Source organism: Loxodonta africana, chromosome 3 (assembly GCF_030014295.1).
Source record: "Loxodonta africana isolate mLoxAfr1 chromosome 3, mLoxAfr1.hap2, whole genome shotgun sequence".
Classification (NCBI taxonomy): domain Eukaryota; kingdom Metazoa; phylum Chordata; class Mammalia; order Proboscidea; family Elephantidae; genus Loxodonta; species Loxodonta africana.
Genome location: NC_087344.1, coordinates 43,846,375 through 43,867,875, shown reverse-complemented (window position 1 = coordinate 43,867,875; position 21,501 = coordinate 43,846,375). Strand labels below are relative to the sequence as shown.

Here is a 21,501-nt window from a genome sequence, read left to right as displayed (position 1 = left end):
GCTTAACCACTGCACCCCCAGGGCTCCTTCCTGTTTCCCTTATTCCTCCCGAATCTCAGAGAAACCTCATTCCTACCATTTCTTCAGGGACCAATCTTGGGTCCCTATAATCAGTGGTATGCTGGAGTCAGCTGAAACCTGCACACGTAGCTCAATTGCTAGATTTTCAGGAGTTTTTCAAGCCAGTTGTTAAACACAGTCATTATTAAAAACTGAATTGTATGAAGTTACAATTAAATAAATTCTACGAAAAGCAAAGGTCATCAGTACTCGAACTCATCACTTTCTAACTATTTTAGTAGATTTTACTATTGTCTATGCTCTTGACATTACCTGTATGGTAAAGGTATCCTATAACATTGTGGTTGAATATTGGTTTGGGTGGGAGTATTTACACCACAGGAATTGGCAAATGCTATAAAATAGAGGTCCCCAAACAGCCCCTGCCCCCTTCAAAGTCAGTTATTAAATATTTACCGGCATGTAACTGTTGATACTCCCAAATCTCCAGTCTGGATTTCTGTCCCCCAACTCCACACTCATACAGCCAACTGCCTACTCTGATGCCATTACTTGGATGTCTTCAAGATTTAACATGCTCAAAATTGAACTGACTTATGTCCCAACCTGCTCCAAACAGCATTCTCCATTCTCAGTAACTGACAACTCTATTCTTCTGGTGTTCAGGCCAGAAACCTTGGGGTCGGCAAATCCTATAGTTTCTATCTTCAAAATTTATCTACAACTATTCCTCATCACCTTCCAATGCTCTGCACAGGCCCTAGTCACCGCCATTTCTGTCTGGATTACTGTAGCAACTCCTAACTGGCCTCCTGCTTGCCCTCTCTATAGTTAAGCCTCAACACAGCAGTGGGTCAGGCCACCTCATTCCAATTTAGAGGACTGCAGGGTCTATATATTCGCCTCCCACCATTACCTCACTGACCTCTTCCCCTACTACTCTGCCCCTCCCGAGGCTCCACCACCCATCCTCCTGCCTCAAGGCCTTTGTACTTCCTGTTCTCTCTGCCTGGCCCACTCCCCCCACACCCACCCCGCAGTTGTCCGCATGGTTCACAGCCTCACTAACTTCAATGCCTTGCTGAAATGTCACCTTCTCAGTGAGATTTCTCAGGCCACTCTCTGTAAAACTATAAACCTCCCATCCCATCTCACACTCTCTATCCTCTCCTTCTTTACTTCTTCCTGTAGTACATAAGGAAACTCTGGTGGCATAGTGGTTAAGCGCTATGGCTGGTAACCAAACGGTCGACAGTTCGAATCCGCCAGGTGCTCCTTGGAAACTCTATGGGGCAGTTCTACTCTGTTCTATAGGGTCGCTAGGAGGCAGCATTGACTCGACGGCACTGGGTTTGGTTTTTTTTTTGGTTATAGTACTTAAGGTCCCTGGGTAGCGCAAATGGTTTACCCTTGACTGTTAACCTAAAGATTGGTGGTTCAAATCCACCCAGCGGCACAGTGGAAGGAAGGTCTGGCAATCTGCCTCTATAAAGATTTCAGCCAAGGAAACTCTAAGGAGCGGTTCTACTCTGTAACACATGGAATCTACATGAGGTGGAACTGACTTGACAGCAACATGCTTAGTTTCTTGTTTTGGTTTTTGTAGTATGTAGCATTTTCTAACATACTGCATGATTAGACTATTTATTCTATTGTCTGTCAACCCGTCCCCCCAAGAATGTTAAGTGGCGATGAGGGTGGAATTTTCGTCTGTTTTGCTCACTGCCGTATTTCTAGTATCAAAAACAGGGTCTGGCACACAGAAGGTGCTCTATAAATACTTGCTGAGCAAACAAACAAATCCCATTTGTACACGACCACCAGCTTCTGGAGGTATCTGCATTGGAACGGTGGCACGAAAGAATAAATCCCTAACGGTGAACTTCAAGCACTGTGACACATCACACACCAATAGCAGCTTACTAGTTGTAACAAAACTATTAACAATCAAAAAGATATTTATAGACTTTTTAACTATAAGCCAAACGCCAAGCTAAGAATGTGACACGCAGCGTGCCATTTTATTCTTGCCACAACCCTAGGAAGTAGGTACTACTATTATTCCCATTGTTAGCAGTCAAAAGAGCAGGGACTAAGGTACAAACACCAAAAAAAAAAAAAACCAAACCCAGTGCCGTCGAGTTAATTCCGACTCAGAGTGACCCTATAAGGCGTCGTGGTTAAGTGCTACGGCTGCTAACCAAAGGGTAGGCAGTTTGAATCCGCCAGGCACTCCTTGGAAACTCTATGGGGCGGTTCTACTCTCTCCTATAGGGTCGCTACTAAGGTACAGAGAGGTAAAATAACTTACTGACGGTCAGGCAGCTCAGTGCTGATGGGATCTTAACATAGGCAGTCTGCCTCCAAAGCTCACAATCTGAGAGCCAGGCTCATGCTACCTACCTGTAAAATGTGTGGCTACAACTCCAAACTGAAGAAATTTTAAACACTGTATTAGCTTGTCTGAACTCTGAATTCAAATCTTTGCTTTTCTACTTAGTAACAGTGTGATCTCAGACAAGTTATTTTACCCCTCTGTGCCTCAAACACAGGATAGGAAAACGAGTCCATTAGAAACACAAAACGAGATAATCCGTGTAAGATATTACACAGATGCTTGCCAAACAGTAAGCACTCAAGAAATGTTAACTTCCGTCACTACTAAACGAACAGCATCGTCAATGGAGGGGCTTTTCTTGCTGGCTTCTTAGAATTGCTGTAAAACCAATCGCTCATACCACCGCAGAAAAAAATGCCAAGAAACACCTCACCACGACCTCTGACTCATACTGAGGAAAAATTAAATGGATATAATGCTGGAATTCTTCCCGGTTAGAAAGTCTCCAGGCCAGCCCTCGGGTTTATACTCTAGCCTTTCTTTCGCTTAAGTCGAGGGCCTCCTTTTCTCCAGCTGTGAAATGGAGATGATCTACTTCACACTAATGTCTGGCCAAAAAAAAAAAAACACCCAGATCACGGTCATGAAGATCTTTGGGAGGATGTGGTATTAAGAAATCTCCCAGACAAATGGCCATGTGACTCCCACCTCAGAACAGGAGAAAGACCACCGCCTGCTCTCAGGATTACTGGGTTAGACAAGGCCCGGTGGCATTCACAGTGAGGTCTGGCAACAAGCAATGACATCTATTACCGCTTGTGCAAGTGGCATAAATAAAAGGAGAAGTCTGTAGGCCACAGATGATCAAAGATATCTCTTCCTTTCCCCTTTGTTTGCCCATGGATTTAATTTTTAACTGAAAGGTTGGTCGTTCGAACCCACTCAGCAGCTCTGCCAGAGAAAAGCCTGGCAATCTGCTCTCTTAAAGAGTATTGTTGTTGTTGTTAGGTGTCGTTGAGTCGGTTCGGACTCATAGCGACCTTACGTACAACAGAATGAAACACTACCCGGTCCTGCCCATAAAGATTAAAGCCTAGAAAACCCTGCGGAGCAGTTCTGTCCTGTCACGCGGGATGGCTATGGGTCGAAAATCGACTCGATGGCACCAAGCAACAACAATAAAACCACCTGACAGTAACAGTAATTTAGTAAACTCAAGTCTCTGGATTAAAAAAAAAAAAATTTTTTTTAATATGTTTGTGTAGAGTTTGTGCGCATTCATTTACCTCAAACAGTTACAGAAAAAGCTGCCTGAAAACTAAGCTCTGCTCATGCCAAACACTGAACATTTTATCACAGCTGTCCCTAAAACGTACCAAAAGATTAGCCTCAGAAACTCAAATATCCTATCAGCCATCCATTGCTACAGAGAATGCAGACCATAATTTATGCCCATTTTACAACACTTTCCCCTCATCTGCGACCCCTCACTTTCCAGAAGTTCTCATTCCCAGCTAAGCATTCAAGTTCGAGGGATCTGATCTCTAGTGGTCCAGGGAGATTCCAGAAAGTCACTCGGTGGAACTGTGCATTGTAAACAGTGATTGAAACCTGAGTGGTTGCTGGCAAAGATTAAGCAGATTCCAGAAAAAAATAAATAAGTTGAGTTCCTACGCTCCTAGAATTAAATTCCAGAAAGCCTAGGGAAAGGGACGCCTGTGAACCCCTGTACTACCCTCGAAGGGCCTGGCTGCCTCCTACAGAACCGCCACCAAGTCAGAACTACCGCGCCACGGGGACCTACAGAGGAGGAAGTGAACATTAACTTTTTTTTTTTTTTTGCGGAAGGAGGCCTGGGAGGGTGATTAAGGGCAGGAACTGCCACTGCCTGGGTCTGAGCCGAGGCAGCGGGTGGGTGGCTGGTTGGGATGACTCTTCTGAAAGAAATGCCCAGGCACTGTAGCCACCACGAGAGGCCAGCCTCCGGGGCCGCCTGACCGCCCGACCTCTGGTTCGGCCCCGCGCGCGTACGCGGATGCTGTCCGGTTATAAGCAGCGCCTTTGGCAAAAGGAGCCAGAGAGAAAGCGGGGGTGCAGCTTACTTCATCTCGCTCGTCGGGGCCGGGCGCTTCTCCGGGAAATGGCAGGGGAGGCGCGGGCGCTGCCGGAGGGCTCAGGCCCGACGCGGCCCCGGCAGAGAGGGGGCTCCCCCGCGCGGGCCTCTGACCCTGGCCCCACACATCCTCCTCCGCAGGGCGGGCTGCCGGGGCCGGCCCGGGGCCTCCGACAGGTGCGGGCGTCACGCGGCCCCACGCCTGACAGCAGGCTCGGATTTCGCGGGAGGAGCCGGGGACGGTGAGAGGGGAGGCGCGAGGCCAAGGCCGCCCCGAGGCCACCTCCCCTTCCCTGCCCCGCGCTCCCGCTCTCACTCCGACCCGAGGCGGGGAGGTGTCAGGCCATGGGGACCCCCGGGCAGCCTCGCTCCCCCCGGATCGGGCATGCAGAGGAGCCCCGGGCGCGGGGCACGCGCACGAAGTGGGGCCCCGGGCTAGGGGCGCGCGGGCGCCAGGGCCCCAGCCCAGGGGCGCGCGCGCAGTGAGGCCCCCGGCGCAGAGGGGCGCGCGGGCTGTGCTCAGCGAAGGCAGAAGCGCAGGCGAGGCCACGCCCCCTAGCTCGGGGTAACTCGGGGAGGAGGCGGAGCCTTCGCAGTGATTCCTTGGTTCGCGGGGGAGCTGCTGGACTTCGGAGTGAAGTGGGCGGGCAGGAGGCCGGGCTCTTGGGGACTCCACCGCCCTCCCTCACGCCCTCCCATACATTGCCATTCCCCCCTCCCCCCGGGTTCTGATGTGCATCCTAGGGGCTGCCTGGCTGAGTCTGTTACACAGATGAGCCCCGAGGAAGTCTGGAAGCCGGGCGGCATCTCCCCAGGATCTGGCACCAGCTCTGGGACCTTCCAGGCTTCACTTTCCCCATCTGTAGAACGAGGGGCGTGGTCCATCTATGGTCAATACCCAGAACTGGTGGTTTAGGGGTTGGCGAGCACACTCTTGCCACGCTTCCACCAGACAGCTTCGAATCTCTTGTGACCTTGAGCACACTAACCTGAGGCTCAGTTTCTTCACCTGTACGATGGGGGCAATGGAAGTCCCCACCTCGGAGGGCTCAGTAAATGATAGTTTGTGCCGGTGTGGCTTTAAGAGGTAACAGTCTCTGTTTCTTTATCTGTAAATGGGAAAATAAGGAGTCTTTGTGGGGCGATTGTGAAGTGTTTAAATAACGTGGGTCAGCCTCTCCTCACAGTGCTCAGTGGATGTTATTTCCAGTCCTCCAGCCCACCCTTTTACCATTATCATGCAATATGTGAAGGTCAGCAACCTCGGGACCAAGCCCTTCATCGGTGTCACTGCCCCCATGGAGTCCCAGCCACTGGAGAGGCAGCTGCTCCCTCCCTGGCCCTTTTTCTCAGCAGAGCCCTCAGGGCTCATCAAGGCAGGACCACCTCCTGGGCTTAGGTTCCCCATCCCACTCCTAGACCCACCTCCCTCTCACCCCAGGACAGAGGAAGGGATAGCCCCCCTGCTGGAGAACAAGAACACTGGATCCCCAAGAGGGGAATTCTGACCTGAGAGAGGACTTGCAGCAGCGTTTCATTTAAGGAAGGTTCAGTCAGAGGTGGGAGCATTGGCTACCAGAGGGAGCTTGGCAGTGACCGGCAGGACTAAGTGAGGCCAATAGGCGCGATTGCCACACGGAGTGTTAGGCAAGGAACTTCCAGGAAGGCTGGGGAGCCCAAGGCTACCTGGGGGCCTCAGGAAGGAGCCAGGGCATGCAGGGAGGGCCCAGGAGCCTTCATAGCGGAAGTGGGCAGGAGGTCTCCAGCAGGGGCCAGTCAAACCGGACTTGTCCAATGCCAGGATGTGGCCTGGTGGCACCTCCTACGCTCCATAACCCTGGGTGTGCCATGCACCCACACACCCATGAACACCAGGGCTAAGGGAGGCACAGATGGGAGAAGGCAGGTGCCCAGGGCCTGAGCTAAGCCAAGTGAACATTTCCCAGGACTCTGTGGCAATCACAAGGGTGGTGGTCTTCTTTTTTTTTTTTTTAATTTTATTGTGGTGAAAAAATATGTATCAAAACATGCGCTATCTCAACAATTTCTACATGTACAATTCGGTGATACCGATTACATTCTCCAAGTTGTGCTACCGTTCTGGACACCCTTTTCCAAACCATTCCACCACCGTTAATATAAACTCAGTGCCCACTAAGTAAAAACTCCTGTTTTCCCCCTCCCTCCAACCCCTGATAACCACTAATAATCTTTGGTTTCTATACATTTGCTTATTTCATGTAAGTGAAATCATACAATATTTGTCCTTTTACAACTGACTTGTCTCGCTCGGAATTCTGGTGGCGTAGTGGTTAAAAGCTATAGCTGCTAACCAGAAGATCGGCAGTTCCAGTCCCCTAGGAACTCCTTGGAAACCCTATGGGGCAGTTCTACTCTGTTCTATAGGGTCGCTATGAGTCGGAATCGACTCCACGGCAATGGGTTCGGTTCGATTTATTTTGCTCAGCATGATGCTTTCAAGGTTCGTCCATGTAGTGGCATACATCAGGATTTCATTTCTCTTTATGGCATAGTAGTATTGCATTGGGTGTATATACTATATTTTATTTATCCATTCATCTGTTGGTGGATATTTCAGTCGTTTCCACCTTTAGGCTACTGTGAAAAGTGTCTTAGTTTTCCTGAGGGCACCTTAAAGAATATCCCCAAATAAAGTTGATTGAAATCAGCTTATTAAGGAAATGAGTGTGTCTAATTTGGTGGTAGAATAGGGTCTGAGGAGTGGTGGGAAATGAGCATGAGTGTCACAACTGTCCCTCCTGCTGGTGTTTCCACTACCACACATCTTCAAAGTGTTTTCACTTTTCTGCTGCTCCTTGAGACCTGGTGTCTCCATCTCATCTCATCCAGCCTCTGAACCTTCTAGCTTGATTTGGGCAATTGCATGAAAGCCATTTGGTCATGCTAACTCCTAGTCCTCCATGTGTGAGAATATCCCCCCAGTTATGGATTGAATTGTGTTCCCCCAAAAAGATACGTTGAAGTCCTAACCCCTGGTACCTGTGAATGTGACCTCGTTTGGAAAAACGGACTTTGAAGATGTTTTCAGATAAATTAATAATAGATTGTGCTGGAATAAAATGGGTCCTAATCCAGTCTGAGTGCTGTCATTCTAACCAAGCCAAACCATTGCCATTGAGTCTATTGCAACCTCTAGCGACTCTATAGGACAGACTAGAACTGCCCCTGTAGGATTTCCAAGGCTGTAATCTTAATAGGACCAGACAGCCACATCTTTCTTTCGTGGAGCAGCTGATGGGTTCGAACCACCGACCGTTTGGTTAATGTGCCACCAGGGCTCATTGCAGACCTTATAAAAGAAGAAAAGAGACACAGAGACAGGGAGGCATGAGGGAAGACAGCCATGTGATTATGGAGGCAGATATTGGAGTAATGCAGCTGCAAGCCAAGAATCGCTGGCCATCACCAGAAGTGAGGAGATAGGCATGGAACAGATTCTTTCTCAAAGCCTCAGAAAGAATCAACACACAGCTGACACCCTGATTTCTGGCTCCTAGTCTCCAGAACTATGACAGTAAATTTCTGTTGTTTTAAGCCACACACTGTGGTACGTTGTTGACAACCATAGAAAACTAAACCCATTGCTATTGAGTCAATTCCGACTGGTGGCAACCCCATGTGTTACAGGGTAGAACTGCTCCATGGGGTTTTCTTGGTGATAATCTTTCCAGCAGCAGCTTACCAGGCCTTTCTTCCGAGGTGCCGCTGGGTGAGTTCAAACCTCCAACCTTTTGGTTAGTAAAAGAGTACTTAACACTTAACCTTTTGTGCCTTTCAGGGACTCCTAGGAAACTAACCCGCCCCCCCCGCCCCAAAACAAAAAAATCTAAAACCTTGTGGATTTAGGCCATGTGATTAGTTTCAGCATGTTCACCAGTCTCAAGTTTTTCTCATTCCTGTGCTAACGGCAGTTACAAGGCACCCCAGGCCTCATCAAAAGGGACTAGGTGTGTCCAAACCCCATGAAGGAGCCAGAGAAAGGAGGAATATCTGTGGCCCCACAGGCCTCATCAAAAGGGACTAGGTGTGTCCAAACCCCATGAAGGAGCCAGAGAAAGGAGGAATATCTGTGGCCCCACAGGCCTCATCAAAAGGGACTAGGTGTGTCCAAACCCCATGAAGGAGCCAGAGAAAGGAGGAATATCTGTGGTGGGTCCTATGGCGATACTGTGTCTGTGGTTTATCCCCTGCCTGACAAGGAGCACCCTGGGGCTTTATTTGTGAAGCTGATTTTTTTAAATCTTCCTAGATCTTCAACTGTGGGGTAGGCAGAAGTCAGCCTGCTTTGCGGACAAGGAAGGGAGACCCAGGAAGATGAATGAGACATGAGAGATGTCTGTGGAGTTAGAAATAAAACCCTGTTGCAGTTTCTATTTTCAGATACCACTCACAAACTCAGCTCCTCTTGTTCATTCTACTGTTCTCCTAGAAGAAGGGAGAGAACAGGTGTCAGATTTTCAGCCCTGTGGAGACCTTTTCATCCCCAGACGTGAGAAGCCTAGGAAAACTTAAAAAAAAAAAAAAAGGCTTCCAAAAGCTTGTAGTCATCTGTTGCTACCATAACAAACTACAGTAGATTTCGTGGCTTTTTTTTTTTTTTAATTGTACTTTAGATGAAGGTTTACATAGCAAATTGGTTTCTCACTGAACAATACACATTGTTTTGTGACATTGGTGGCCAATGCCACGACCTGTCAACATTCTCCCTTCTTGACTTTGGGTTCCCTGTTACCAGCTTTCCTGTTCCCTCCTGCCTTCTAGTTGTTGCCCCTGGGCTGGTGTGCCCCTTTAGTCTCATTTTCTTTCATGGGCCCTCTAATCTTTGGCTGAAGGGTGAACCTCAGGAGTGACTTCAACATTGAGTTAAAAGGATATCCAGAGGCCACACTCTCCAGGTTTCTCCAGCCTCTGTCGGATCAGTAAGTCTGATCTTTTTTTTTGTGAGTTAGAATTTTGTTCTACGTTTTTCTCTGGCTCTGTCTAGGACCCTCTATTGTGATCCTTGTCAAAGCAGTTGGTGGTGGTAGCTGGGCACCATCTGTTGTGCTGGACTCAGTCTGGTGGAGGCTGTGGTAGTTGTGGTCCATTAGTCCAGATTTAGTGGCTTTAACAACACAAATTTATCGACTTACAGTTCTGGAGGTCAGAGGTCCAACACAGGCCTCACAGAAGTCAAGGTATTGGCAGGGCCATTTTCTGGGGGAGCCATTTTCTTGTTCATTTGGGTTTGGGCAGAATTCAGTTCTTTGAGGTTGTAGGACTAAGATGCCAGGTTCCTTGCTGGCTCTCAGCTGAGATCTATTCCCAGCTCTTAGAGAGGCCACCCTAAATCTTGGCTTATGGCCCCCTTCCTCCACCTTCAAAGCCAGGATCCCCTTTGCTCCATCTTCAAAGGCAGCAAGGGTGGGTGAGTGCTTTGACTCTCTCCTCTTCTTCCAGTTCATCTCTCTGACCCACCAGGGAAAGGTTCTCTGCTTTTAAAGACTCATATGATTAGATTGGACCCATCTGCCCATCATCTCAAGGTCCACACTCTTAGTCATACCTGTGAAGTCCCTTTTTCCACATAAGGTAACATTCACAGTTTCCAGGGATTAGGATAAAGAAACTTTATTATGGTTGTTGTTAGATGCTGTCGAGTCAGTACCCAACTCACGGTGACCGCTATGATCTATAGGGTTTTCACTGGCTGATTTTTGGAAGATCACCAGGCTTTTCTTACTAGTTCATCTCAGCCTGGAAGCTCTGTTCAGCACCATAGTAACACACAAGACTCCACTAACAGACAAGTGGTGGCTGTGCAGGCATGAGGTACATTGGCCGGGAATCGAACCTGGGTCTCTCTCATGGAAGGCGAGAGTTCTACCACTGAACCATCACTGCCCCCTTCAATATATTTAAAATTTAGGGGGACGTTATTCTGCCCACCACAAGTTGTAAGTTTTCAGATTCTCAAACCCTCCTGAGCCAGGATATTTATCATGTAGTTGTTTTTTGGTAACAGCTTTATTGACATCTAATTTACATACCATACAATTCGTCCACTTAAAGTGTACAATTCAGTGGTTTTTGACATATTCACAATTGTGCAACCATCACCACAATCAATTTTAGAATATTTTTATCATCCCAACATGAAACCCCATACTCATTAGCCAAAAAAACCAAACCAGCCCCCAGACCTTCTGTTGGCCCAGGACAGGAACCATTCCCAAAGCCAACTATTCAGACAGGGATTGGACTGGACAATGGGTTGAAGAGGGATGCTGGTGAGGAGTGAGCTTCTTGGAGCAGGTGGACACTTGAGACTATGTTGGCATCTCCTGCCTGGAGGGGAGATGAGAGGGTAGAGGGGGTTAGAAGCTGGCGAAATGCACACGAAAGGAGAGTGGAGGGAGAGAGCAGCCTGTCTCATTAGGGGGAGAGTAATTGGGAGTGTGTAGCAAGGTATATATGGGTTTTTGTGTGAGAGACTGACTTGATTTGTAAACTTTCACTTAAAGCACAATAAAAATTATATAAAAGAAAAACCAAACCCGTTGCCGTCGAGTTGATTCCGACTCATAGCGACCCTACAGGACAGAGTAGAACTGCCCCACAGAGTTTCCAAGAAGCACCTAGTGGATTCAAACTGCCAACCTTTTGGTTAGCAGCTCTAGCACTTAACCATTACGCCACCAGGGTTTCCGTTGCCCATTAGTAGCCACTCCCTATTTCCTTCTAACCCTCCCAGCCTGAGATGTCCACTAATTTACTTTTTGTCTCTATGGATTTGCCTAATCTGGATATTTCACATGAATGGGAGCATATAATATGTGGCCTTTGGTAACTTGCCTCTTTCACTTAGCATAACGTTTCAAGGTACATTCATGTTGTAACTTCTATCAGTACTTCATTCCTTTTTATGGCTGAATAATATTCCATTGTATGGATGGACCACATTTTGTTTATCCATTCTTCAGTTGATGGACGTTTGGGTTGTTTCCATTTGGGGGCTATTATGGATAATGCTAGATGACTGATGCTATAAAGTTTTCATCGGGATATATTTTTTCATTTCTCTTATTCCACTTAGGAGTGGAATTTCTGGGTCATATAGTAACCCTGAAGCCCTGGTGGTGTAGTGGTTAAGAACTCAGCTGCTAACCAAAAGGCTGGCAGTTCAAATTCCCTAGCCGCGCCTTGGAAACCCTTTGGGGCAGTTCTATTCTGTCCTATAGGGTCGCTATGAGTCGGAATTGACTCGACGGCAATAGGTTTGGGTTTTTTGGTTTATAGTAACTCTGTGTTTAACATTTTGAGGAACTGCCAAGCTGTTTTCCAAAGTGGCTGCACCATTTTACATTCCTACCAGCAGCGTATGAGGGTCCCAATTTCTCCACATCTTCACTACACTTGTTATTATCTGTCTTTTTTATTTTAGCCATCCTCTTGGAAGTGAGGTAGTAACTCATTGGGGTTTTGATTTATTTCCCTGAGGGCTAATGATATTGGGCATCATTTCACATGCTTGTTGACCATTTGCGTATCTTCTTTGGAGAACTGTCAATTCAAATCCTTTGCCCGTTCTTAAATTGTGTTATTTGTTTTTTTATAAACTGAGTTGTAGGAGTTCTTTATATATTCTGGATACCAGACCCTTATCAGATATAAGATTTGCAAAATCTTTCTCCCATTCTGTGGGTTGTCTTTTCACTTTCTTAATAGTGTGTTTTGAAGCACAAACATTTTCAGTTTTGATGCTATCCAATTTTGCTATTTTTTTCATTTGTTGCTTGTACTTTTGGTGTCAGACCCAGGAAGGCTTTGCCTAATCCAACATTATACTATGTTTCCTTCAAAGAGTTTAATAGTTTTAGTTCTATGTCTTGATTAGTTTCTTGTTAATTTTTGTATATGTGTCCAACTTCTTTCTTTTGCATATGGATATCCAGTTGTCCCAGCAGCCTTGGTTGAACCGTCACATAATGTTGTGCTCCAAAAATACCTCCTCAGATAGGTACACAACACTGACATTATTATCAAAGTCTTCAACCAGTCCAGTGAGACAGACCCTAGAAGACCAATCCTGACAACTCATAGACTCTCAAGAATGTTTGTCAAGTGAACTTGCTGCAAGTTGGGGAGCCAGAGCCCCAAGTTCAAGAACTGAAGCCCCTTTGTTCTTCCCACGGCTATGGGTGATTCTGAGAATTTTCTCCAAGTGGTCACTTGGCCAGAGTCTGGAGGCGCATTGTGCTCCCTGTTAAAAGGGGCAAACTACCAGTGCTCTTACTGCCTGAGACAGATCTCAAAAAACAAACAAAAAAATTTAATTTTGTTTTGGGGCTGCCTGGGGAAGGAAGGGGTCAAGGGTAAAGAAGAGATGACACTGGGAACCTTTGGCCTGGACATGAATCAGGACTGGGGACTTGGGTAAGGAAGTGAGAGGCACACCTATACTCAAGGTCATTATTTCTTGCCTGAGCTTCAAGAGGCAAAAGCAGGGAAAAGCTCTTGGTTGACAGATAAAAAGAGAAGATAAAAGTGCTGGCAGCCACCCCAGACAGCTCTGCACCAGCAGGAGCTGCATCGTATCCTTCAGGCCAAGTGAAGACGCAGCCTGGGCATGGCCCAGCTTCTAAAGCAGCAATGGAGAGGCCTGGGGCCAGAGAAGGACAGGGCACCCTTGGAGGGAAATGGGGTGGTCAGCGGTAGCTCATGAGACAGGACAGCTCCCGTGTGCTTCTCTGGGAAGCTGGCGCTGCCTGGCTTTCCAGCCCTCACTCTGCAGTGCCCTGGCCTAGGGCCAAGAGTTTGGGAGCCTCCAGAGAGCTGGCAGCTCCCAAGTGACTTCAGGGTCACAGCAGGGGACTCCTCTGCAGTCATCAGTCCCTTCCTCACCACCCCTCATCTTTCCAGTCTTGGAAACACAGGTAAAGTGCCCTCATTCATTCAACCAATATGATGTGCCAAGCTTGGGGCCACGACTGTGAACAAAGCCCCTATTCTCAAAAAACAGTTGCCATTGAGTCAACTCTGACTCACGGTGACCCCATGTGTGTCAAGTAGAATTGTGCTCCATAGGGTTCTTAAGGCTGTGACCTTCCAGAAGAAGATTGCCAGGCCTTTCTTCCAAGAGCACCTCTAGATGGACCTGAACCTCCATCCTTTTGGTTAGCAACCAAGCACATTCACCATTTGCATCACTGAGGGATTTCTTCCCTGTTCTCAAGGAGCTTATATTCTAGTGCCAGTGGGCGTGTGTGTCGAGGAGACAGGCAATAAACCAGTCCTCACTTAAAGGGATATAGAATAACAAGTGTCACCAGGAAAATAAAGCAGAGTAATGGGATAGAGTGTCTGGTGGGTAGATTTCTCCAGAAGGATGGCATTTGACCGAGATCATGGGAAGACAGGCCAGCCGTGCAAAAGCTGGAGGGAGTGTTCTGGACAGAAAGAACAGCAAGTACAAAGGCCCCGAGGCAGGAGGTGGCTTGGCCTCTTTGGAGAACTGAAAGGAGGTCAGGTCAGCATGGCTGAAGCACTGAGCAAGAGGTGGCCCAAGAGTGTTGCAGACAGAGGCCGAGGCCGGGGCACTCGGGGACTTGGAGGCTACAGGGAGAATGTGGGTCCTATTCTAACTTGTACCGGAAGCCTCTGGGGAATTTTAAATAAGACAGTGACATCATCAGCTTTTGTTCTAGAAAAGTACCTCTTGCTTCAGGGTTGCAGGTCTTGAGGAGAAGCATGTTGAATGAGTGGGAGGCTATGGTAGGGGCCAGGCTGGCTGGACTGCACAGCTCCAGGGGCACCGGTATCCTGCAGAGAGAGATTAGGGAGAGAAAATTGACAACATTTGATGATGGAGGAAGAACCAAGGATGCTGCCTCAGCTTTTGGCTTCAGCAATTAGGCCACCTCAATCTTGAAGCAAGTCTTGGGGAAGGTAGGGGGGCACTTCCTGTGTACCTGGCCAGGAGACATAGCTACCCTCAAGGAGCTTAAACATTTGCAGGGGACCCAGGATTCCAGGACGGAAAGTCAACAAAATAAGTTAGTGGCATTAGGTTTCCTGAAGCGTAAGTGTACCATGCTTGAAATAACAGATATGTTGCTAAAAAAGTAATGCATAATGTAAAGATTCGTGTTAACCATTTAGAAATCATAGATTTCACACGCACTTATGTTATCATTTCAGCAAGTATGATTTTTGGTTGGCTTTCACTTGTCTGAGGCCCAGGAGCTTTCTGTGACGAGGGTCTCTGCTACTATATCCCAGGAATTGAATGCTTCTATGTTGTTGCTGTTAGTTTCCATCGAGTTGGTTCTGACTAATTGTGACCCTAGGTAAAACAGAACAAAACGTTGCCCAGTCCCATGCCATCTTCACCATTGTTGGTACGTTTGAGCCCGTTGTTGCAGCCACTGGCATCTCTGCTGAAACCTGCCCACCACAGGTGACCCTACTGGTATTTGAAATACCAGTGGAATAGCTTCCAAAATCACAGCCACATGCAAGTCACTACAGTATGACAAACTGGCAGACAGGTGGTGGAATGCTTCTATAAACCCACCTTGTTTATGTTAGGAGACCCTTTAAAAGAATTGAAGGTGAAGTCTTTCCAAAACGTAGGCTCTTTTGACCATGTAAATAACTGCTTTCTAATTTTTCTTCTTTGTAAGGTCTTATTATCTTAAATTTATGCATTGACACACAGGCTTCAACAGTGGACTCAAACATAGCAACAATTGTGAGAACTGTGTAGGGCTGGGCAGTGTTTTGTTCTGTGTATGTAGGAACCGACTAGATGGCACTTAACAACAACAACAAGAAATAGCTGCTCCTGTTATTCCAAAATCAAGATTAAAAACAAGGTGCCTTATTTCACAAAGTAGGTGCTCGAGTTGTATGTGATTTGTTTTGTCAGAGTTGTTTTTATTAAGTGCTGTCAGGCTGATTTTTGACTCATAGAAAGACCCCATGTGACAGAGCAGAACTGCCCCATAGACTTTTCTTGTCTGTCATCTTCACGGAAGCAGATCACCAGGTCTTTCTCCTGCAGAGCCGCTGGGTATGTTCTAACCGCCAACTTCTCGGTTCTCAGCTGAGTGCTTAACTGTTGCACCACCAGGGCTCTGGAAGGCAGAACAGGTGATTTTTTAAAAATTTTTATTGTGCTTTAAGTGAAAGTTTATGAATCAAGTCAGTCTCTCACATTAAAAACTTATATACACCTTGCTACATACTCCCAGTTGCTCTCCCCCTAATGAGACAGCCCACTCCCTCCCTCCACTCTCTCTTTTAGAGTCCATTTCACCAGCTTCTAACCCCCTCTACCCTCTCATCTCTCCTCCAGGCAGGAGATGCCAACATAGTCTCAAGTGTCCACCTGTTCCAAGTAGCTCACTCCTCACCAGCATCACTCTCTAAACCATTGTCCAGTCCAATCCCTGTCTGAAAAGTTGGCTTTGAGAATGGTTCCTGTCCTGGGCCAACAGAAGGTCTGGGAGCCATGACCACCAGGGTCCTTCTAGTCTCAGTTAGACCATCAAGTCTGGTCTTTTTACAAGAATTTGGGGTCTGCATCCCGCTGCTCTCCTGCTCCCTCAGGGGTTCTCTGTTGTGTTCCCTGTCAGAGCAGTCATTGGTTGTAGCTGGGCACCATCTAGTTCTTCCGGTCTCAGGCTGATGCAGTTTCTGGTTTATGTGGCCCTTTCTGTCTCTTGGGCTCGAAATTACCTTGTGTCCTTGGTGTTCTTCATTCTCCTCTGATCCAGGTGGGTTGAGACCAATTGATGCGTTTTAGGTGGCCGCTTGCTAGCGTTTAAGGCCCCAGACGCCACTCTCCAAAGTGGGATGCAGAATGTTTTCTTAATAGATTTTATTATGCCAATTGACTTAGATGTCCCCTGAAACCATGGTCCCCAAACCCCCACCCCTGCTACACTGGCCTTTGAAGCATTCAGTTTATTGAGGAAATTTCTTTGCTTTTGGTTTAGTCCAGTTGTGCTGACCTCTCCTGTATTGTGTGTCGTCTTTCCCTTCACTTAAAGTGGTTCTTATCTACTATCTTATTAGTGAATACCACTTTCCCATCCTCCCTCCCTCCCCCTCGTAACCATCAAAGAATATTTTCTTCTTTGAACTATTTCTCGAGTTCTTATAGTAGTGATCTTATACAATATTTGTCCTTTTGCAACTGACTGATTTCACTCAGCATAATGCCTTTCAGATTCCTCCATGTTATAAAATGTTTCCAAGATTCGTCATGGTTCTTTATCGATGTGTACTATTCCATTGTGTGAATATAACAGGTGATTTTTTATATCTATTGCAAAGCTTAAAAAGGAGCTCCTCCTTTACAAGAACAGATATATGCACACCCATGTTTATTGCAGCACTGTTTACAATAGCAAAAAGCTGGAAGCAACCAAGGGTGTCCATTAGCAGATGAATGGTTAAATAAATTATGGTATATTCACACAATGGAATACTATGCATCGATAAAGAACAGTGACGAATCTGTGAAACATTTCATAACATGGAGGAACCTGGAAGGCATTATGCTGAGTGAAATTAGTCAGAGGCAAAAGGACAAATATTGTATAAGACCACTATTATAAGATCTTGAGAAATAGTATAAACTGAGAAGAACACATTCTTTTGTGGTTACGAGAGGGGGGAGGGAGGGAGGGTGGGAGAGGGTTATTTACTGATTAGTTAGTAGATAAGAACTACTTTAGGTGAAGGGAAGGACAATACTCAATACAGAGAAGGCCAGCTCAACTGGACTGGACCAAAAGCAAAGAAGTTTCCGGGATAAACTGAATGCTTCGAAGGTCAGCGGAGCAGGGGCGGGGGTTTGGGGACTATGGCTTAAGGGGACTTCTAAGTCAATTGGCAAAATAAATTCTATTTATGAAAACATTCTGCATCCCACTTTGAAGGGTGGCGTCTGGGGTCTTAAATGCTAACAAGCAGCCATCTAAGATGCATCAATTGGTCTCAACCCACCTGGATCAAAGGAGAATGAAGAACACCAAGGTCACACGATAACTATGAGCCCAAGAGACAGAAAGGGCCACATGAACTAGAGACTTACATCATCCTGAGACCAGAAGAACTAGATGGTGCCTGGCCACAACCGATGACTGCCCTGACAGGGAGCACAACAGAGAACCCCTGAGGGAGCAGGAGAACAGTGGGATGCAGACTCCAAATTCTCATAAAAAGACCTGACTTAATGGTCTGACTGAGACTAAAAGAATCCCGGCGGTCATGGTCCCCAAACCTTCTGTTGGTCCAGGACAGGAACCATTCCCAAAGACAACTCATCAGACATGGAAGGGACTGGACAATGGGTTGGAAAGAGATGCTGATGAAGAGTGAGCTACTTGTATCAGGTGGACACTTGAGACTGTGTTGGCATCTCCTGTCTAGAGGGAAGATGGGAGGGTAGAGAGGGTTAGAAGCTGGCAAAACAGTCACGAAAGGAGAGACTGGAAGGAGGGATTGGGCTGACTCATTAGGGGGAGAGTAAATGGGAGTATGTAGTAAGGTGTATATAAGCTTATATGTGACAGACTGACTTGATTTGTAAACTTTCACTTAAAGCACAATAAAAATTATTAAAAAAAAAAAAAAAGGAGCTCCTGCCCTAGAACATGACCTTGACCTGGTGAGGGACTAAATGAGCTGGGGATGTTACAACACCTGAAGGTAAAGTTCTCACTAATTTAGATGTAACACAGCATCCGCTGTACAGAGGGAAGTATTGATTGCTGATGAGAAACTCGATTGTGCGGTCCAGGGCAGGTGACAAGGGAGCTATGTGGCTTTCCCTTGCGAACCTCCCATGACACTCAAGCACACCATTCCTCATTAACTGGAAGTCAAACATTTCAAATGATCTCAGGACACCTGTAAGCAGACATTGTTATTCTTTGTCAGCTGTTCTCTTTTGTGGGTGCCTCTTGTCAACCACACTTTGCCAGAGGGGATGTCTGGTGGCTATTATTATAAACCTACACCCCACTATGGCCCCTGTGACAACACTTCATTAATACATGCTTGTTGGTTAAATGGGTGAATTAACATGTCAGCTGTTAGCCAGCAGATTGAGGATCCCTGGTGGTACAAACAGTTAAGCGTTTGACTGCTAGCCAAAAGGTGGGTGGTTCGAACCCACCCAGGAGCTCTTCAGGAGAAAGACCTGGCAGTCTGCTCCTACAAAATTTATAGCCATGAAAACCCAATGGGGCAGTTCTTCTCTGTCACATGGGGTCACTAGGAGTCATAAACCAACTTGACTCAGTGACCCCTAACAACAATAGCTGGCAGATTTTTGTCAGATCAACTTTTTTTTCATATGCAAAAAGCCCCATTTGGAGGTAGCGTTGGAGGATGAAAGAAGCCGAGAGAGACTGAGCTGGTCCTTCAATCCAGTATGCCCTCTGCTGTACCACGAACCGGGTGCCTTTAACAACAGAAACGTATTGTCTCACAGTTCTGGAGGTTAGAAGTCTGAATTCACGGTGTTGGCAGGGCCATCTTCTCTCTGAAGGCTCTAGAGGAAGGTCCTTTCTTGTCCCTCCTGGTAGACCAGACGTTCCTTGATGTGTAACTGCATCTTCAATGGCCATTTTCCTCTGTCTGTACCTGCCCTCATCATATAGGGTCACTATGAGCCGGAATCGACTCGATGGCAGTGGGTTTTTGGTTATACCTGCCCTGGTGGTGTAGTGGTTAAGAGCAAAAGGTCGCCAGTTTGAATCCACCAGGCATTCCTTGAAAACTCTATTGGGCAATTCTACTGTGTCCTACAGGGAGGGTCGCTAAGAGCTGGAATCAACTTGACACCAACGGGTTGTTTTTTTTTATACCTGCCTCTGAGTCTCTTCTTCTCTTTTATAGGACACCGCTCAGATGGGAGTAGAACACACCCTGCTCTAGTATGACCTCAGGTTAACTGATAACATCTTCAAAGGCTGTATTTCCAAGCAAGGTCACATGCACAGGTTGGGGTTAGGGTTTCAACTATCTTTTGGGGAGGATACTATTCAACCCATAACACATCCATGTGGGGAGGGTTAGCTATATGGTTTAACCCCACGAGCTGACACCTGGAGCTGGGCTGGTAGTCAACTTCTACCTCTGATCTTGTCTTCTGCTTCTCCTATGTCTTTCCCAACAATGACTGTCCCATCTGCAGGTTTATTGTAAAGAGTAATTATGTGTCAGGTTAAAGTCAGACATTTTGCCTCAATTACAATTATAGGCGACTATTTAGTACGTTTGAGCCCCTGTTGCAAAACAGACTTGTGAAATTTAAGCATACGAAAAACTTTGTTCCTAGACTCCTTGCAACTGAATAACCCAATAACGATGCTTTCCTAACTCTTCTAGAATTAAGTGCCCCGTGGACAGGCCCAAAATGAGCTTGCCTGTACTAAGTCCCCCTGTGTTGGGTAATGTTAGCATGAGGCTCCCAGGTACTCGAAGAAATCCGAATTACAAATAGAACATTAAGGAGAGCTGACGTTAGGACAACTAGCTCCAAATAAACATGTATTTAGAGGTGAGGCTGGAAGTGTAAATGGAGCCCTCATTATCGCACTTGCTAATTGTGCTTCTTAGCAATTGGGTGATTAACCCTGGCATATATTTTAGAAGTGTTTGTGTGTAATTGGGATGTTGAACAAGTAAGACTGTTTGGGTGCAACAGAAAAAACAACTTCATTCCCCCCCACCACTGGTTCAAACCCTCCTGCGTGAACTCGTTCTTACCTGCCCCCTGGATGAAAACTGGGGCAAGCCTCATGACTTTCCTGGACTCTCTCCAGCCATTTCAAGTCAGGATTTAAAATGTCCACTCCAGTTTAATAGTCAAAACTTCTGGGGTACAGCTTCATCCCGCCTCCTGGTAGGGAGCCTGAGTGGGAAACAGGCATGGCCACCGCTGGCTTCCCTGCTGTTTATCCACCGGATGCATTCCTCAACTAGCTGCCTGCAGTTTCCGCCACCTTCAGGAAGGCAGTGGGGACAGGTAAGGTTTCCCATGGGCTGGAATCACTGCTCCCTGGATTTGTCAGGCATTTAAAGCTGTGTATCTCCCAGAGTCCCTGGGTGGTGTGAGTGGTTAAGTACTTAGCTGCTAACCAAAAGGTCAGAGGTTGAAATCCACCCAGAGGCACCTCAGACGAAAGACCTAAAGATCTGCTTTGGAAAAATCAGCCACTGAAAACTCCATTGAACACAGTTCTACTCCGACACACACGTGGGGGCACCGTAAGTCAGAAAAAAAAAAAGAGCTGACGGTAATTGCTTATTGTTTCTCTCTCACTTTCGAGGGTCTTTGGAGACTCCTTCAACACTGACAACCTCGTACCTGGACTCCAGTGAAAACGTCTTCTCTGGCTGGTCTTTTGTTGTTCCACCCTCAGCCCCTGGAGATCAGATGGTAAACCCCAGAGCTCTTCCTCTGAGTCTCCTTCCTCCTCCAGGTGGAGTCCAAGACTCTCCCAGACCCACACCTGGTCCATGGGAAGCACCCACCTTGGATAGGTTGTCAGTGAAGGAACATTACTGCCAGGGGCTGCTTTAACCAGGTCCCCCCTTTAGGCTTCTTGGGTGGGAGGTACACCCCAGCGCATTGTGTCCCTGGGCCTGGGGACACATGCCTGCTCTCTGAGTGGTCTCCATGAAGATATTCTCAGTACACTCAAGGTAAGCAGGAAGCAAGCCCCACTTCCCCAAGCGGGGGCGATGCTGAAAGACAGTAACATCTTTCTCTAAAAACCAAAAACTGAACCTGTTGCCATCAAGTTGATTTCAACTCATAACGACGCTATAGGATAGAGTAGAACTGCCTCATAGGGTTTCCAAGGAGCAGCTGGTGGACTCAAACTGCTGACATTTTGTTTAGCAGCCTGAGCGCTTAACCACTGTACCACCAGGGGTCCTCTCTAAAAACATTTTTCCCTAATCTCACATTGGCTTGGTCTTT

At 46.9% G+C, this 21,501-nt stretch overlaps 1 protein-coding gene across 15 annotated transcripts in view; it reads right to left on the bottom strand.

Moving 5' to 3' along the window:
- H6PD (hexose-6-phosphate dehydrogenase/glucose 1-dehydrogenase) overlaps window positions 1–4,876 on the bottom strand; it is a 44,475-nt gene extending 39,599 nt beyond the window's left edge. For all 15 annotated transcript variants that reach the window (XR_010321283.1, XR_010321286.1, XR_010321289.1 and 12 more), the window contains exon 1: window positions 4,462–4,876. Coding sequence is in view for 1 of the 15 variants with exons in the window: in XM_064281227.1 (XP_064137297.1) it covers window positions 4,462–4,466 (5 nt within the window). In the remaining 14 variants the exon portion in view is untranslated. The remainder of the gene's footprint in view (window positions 1–4,461) is intronic.
- Between the last annotated feature and the right edge of the window lie 16,625 nt (window positions 4,877–21,501).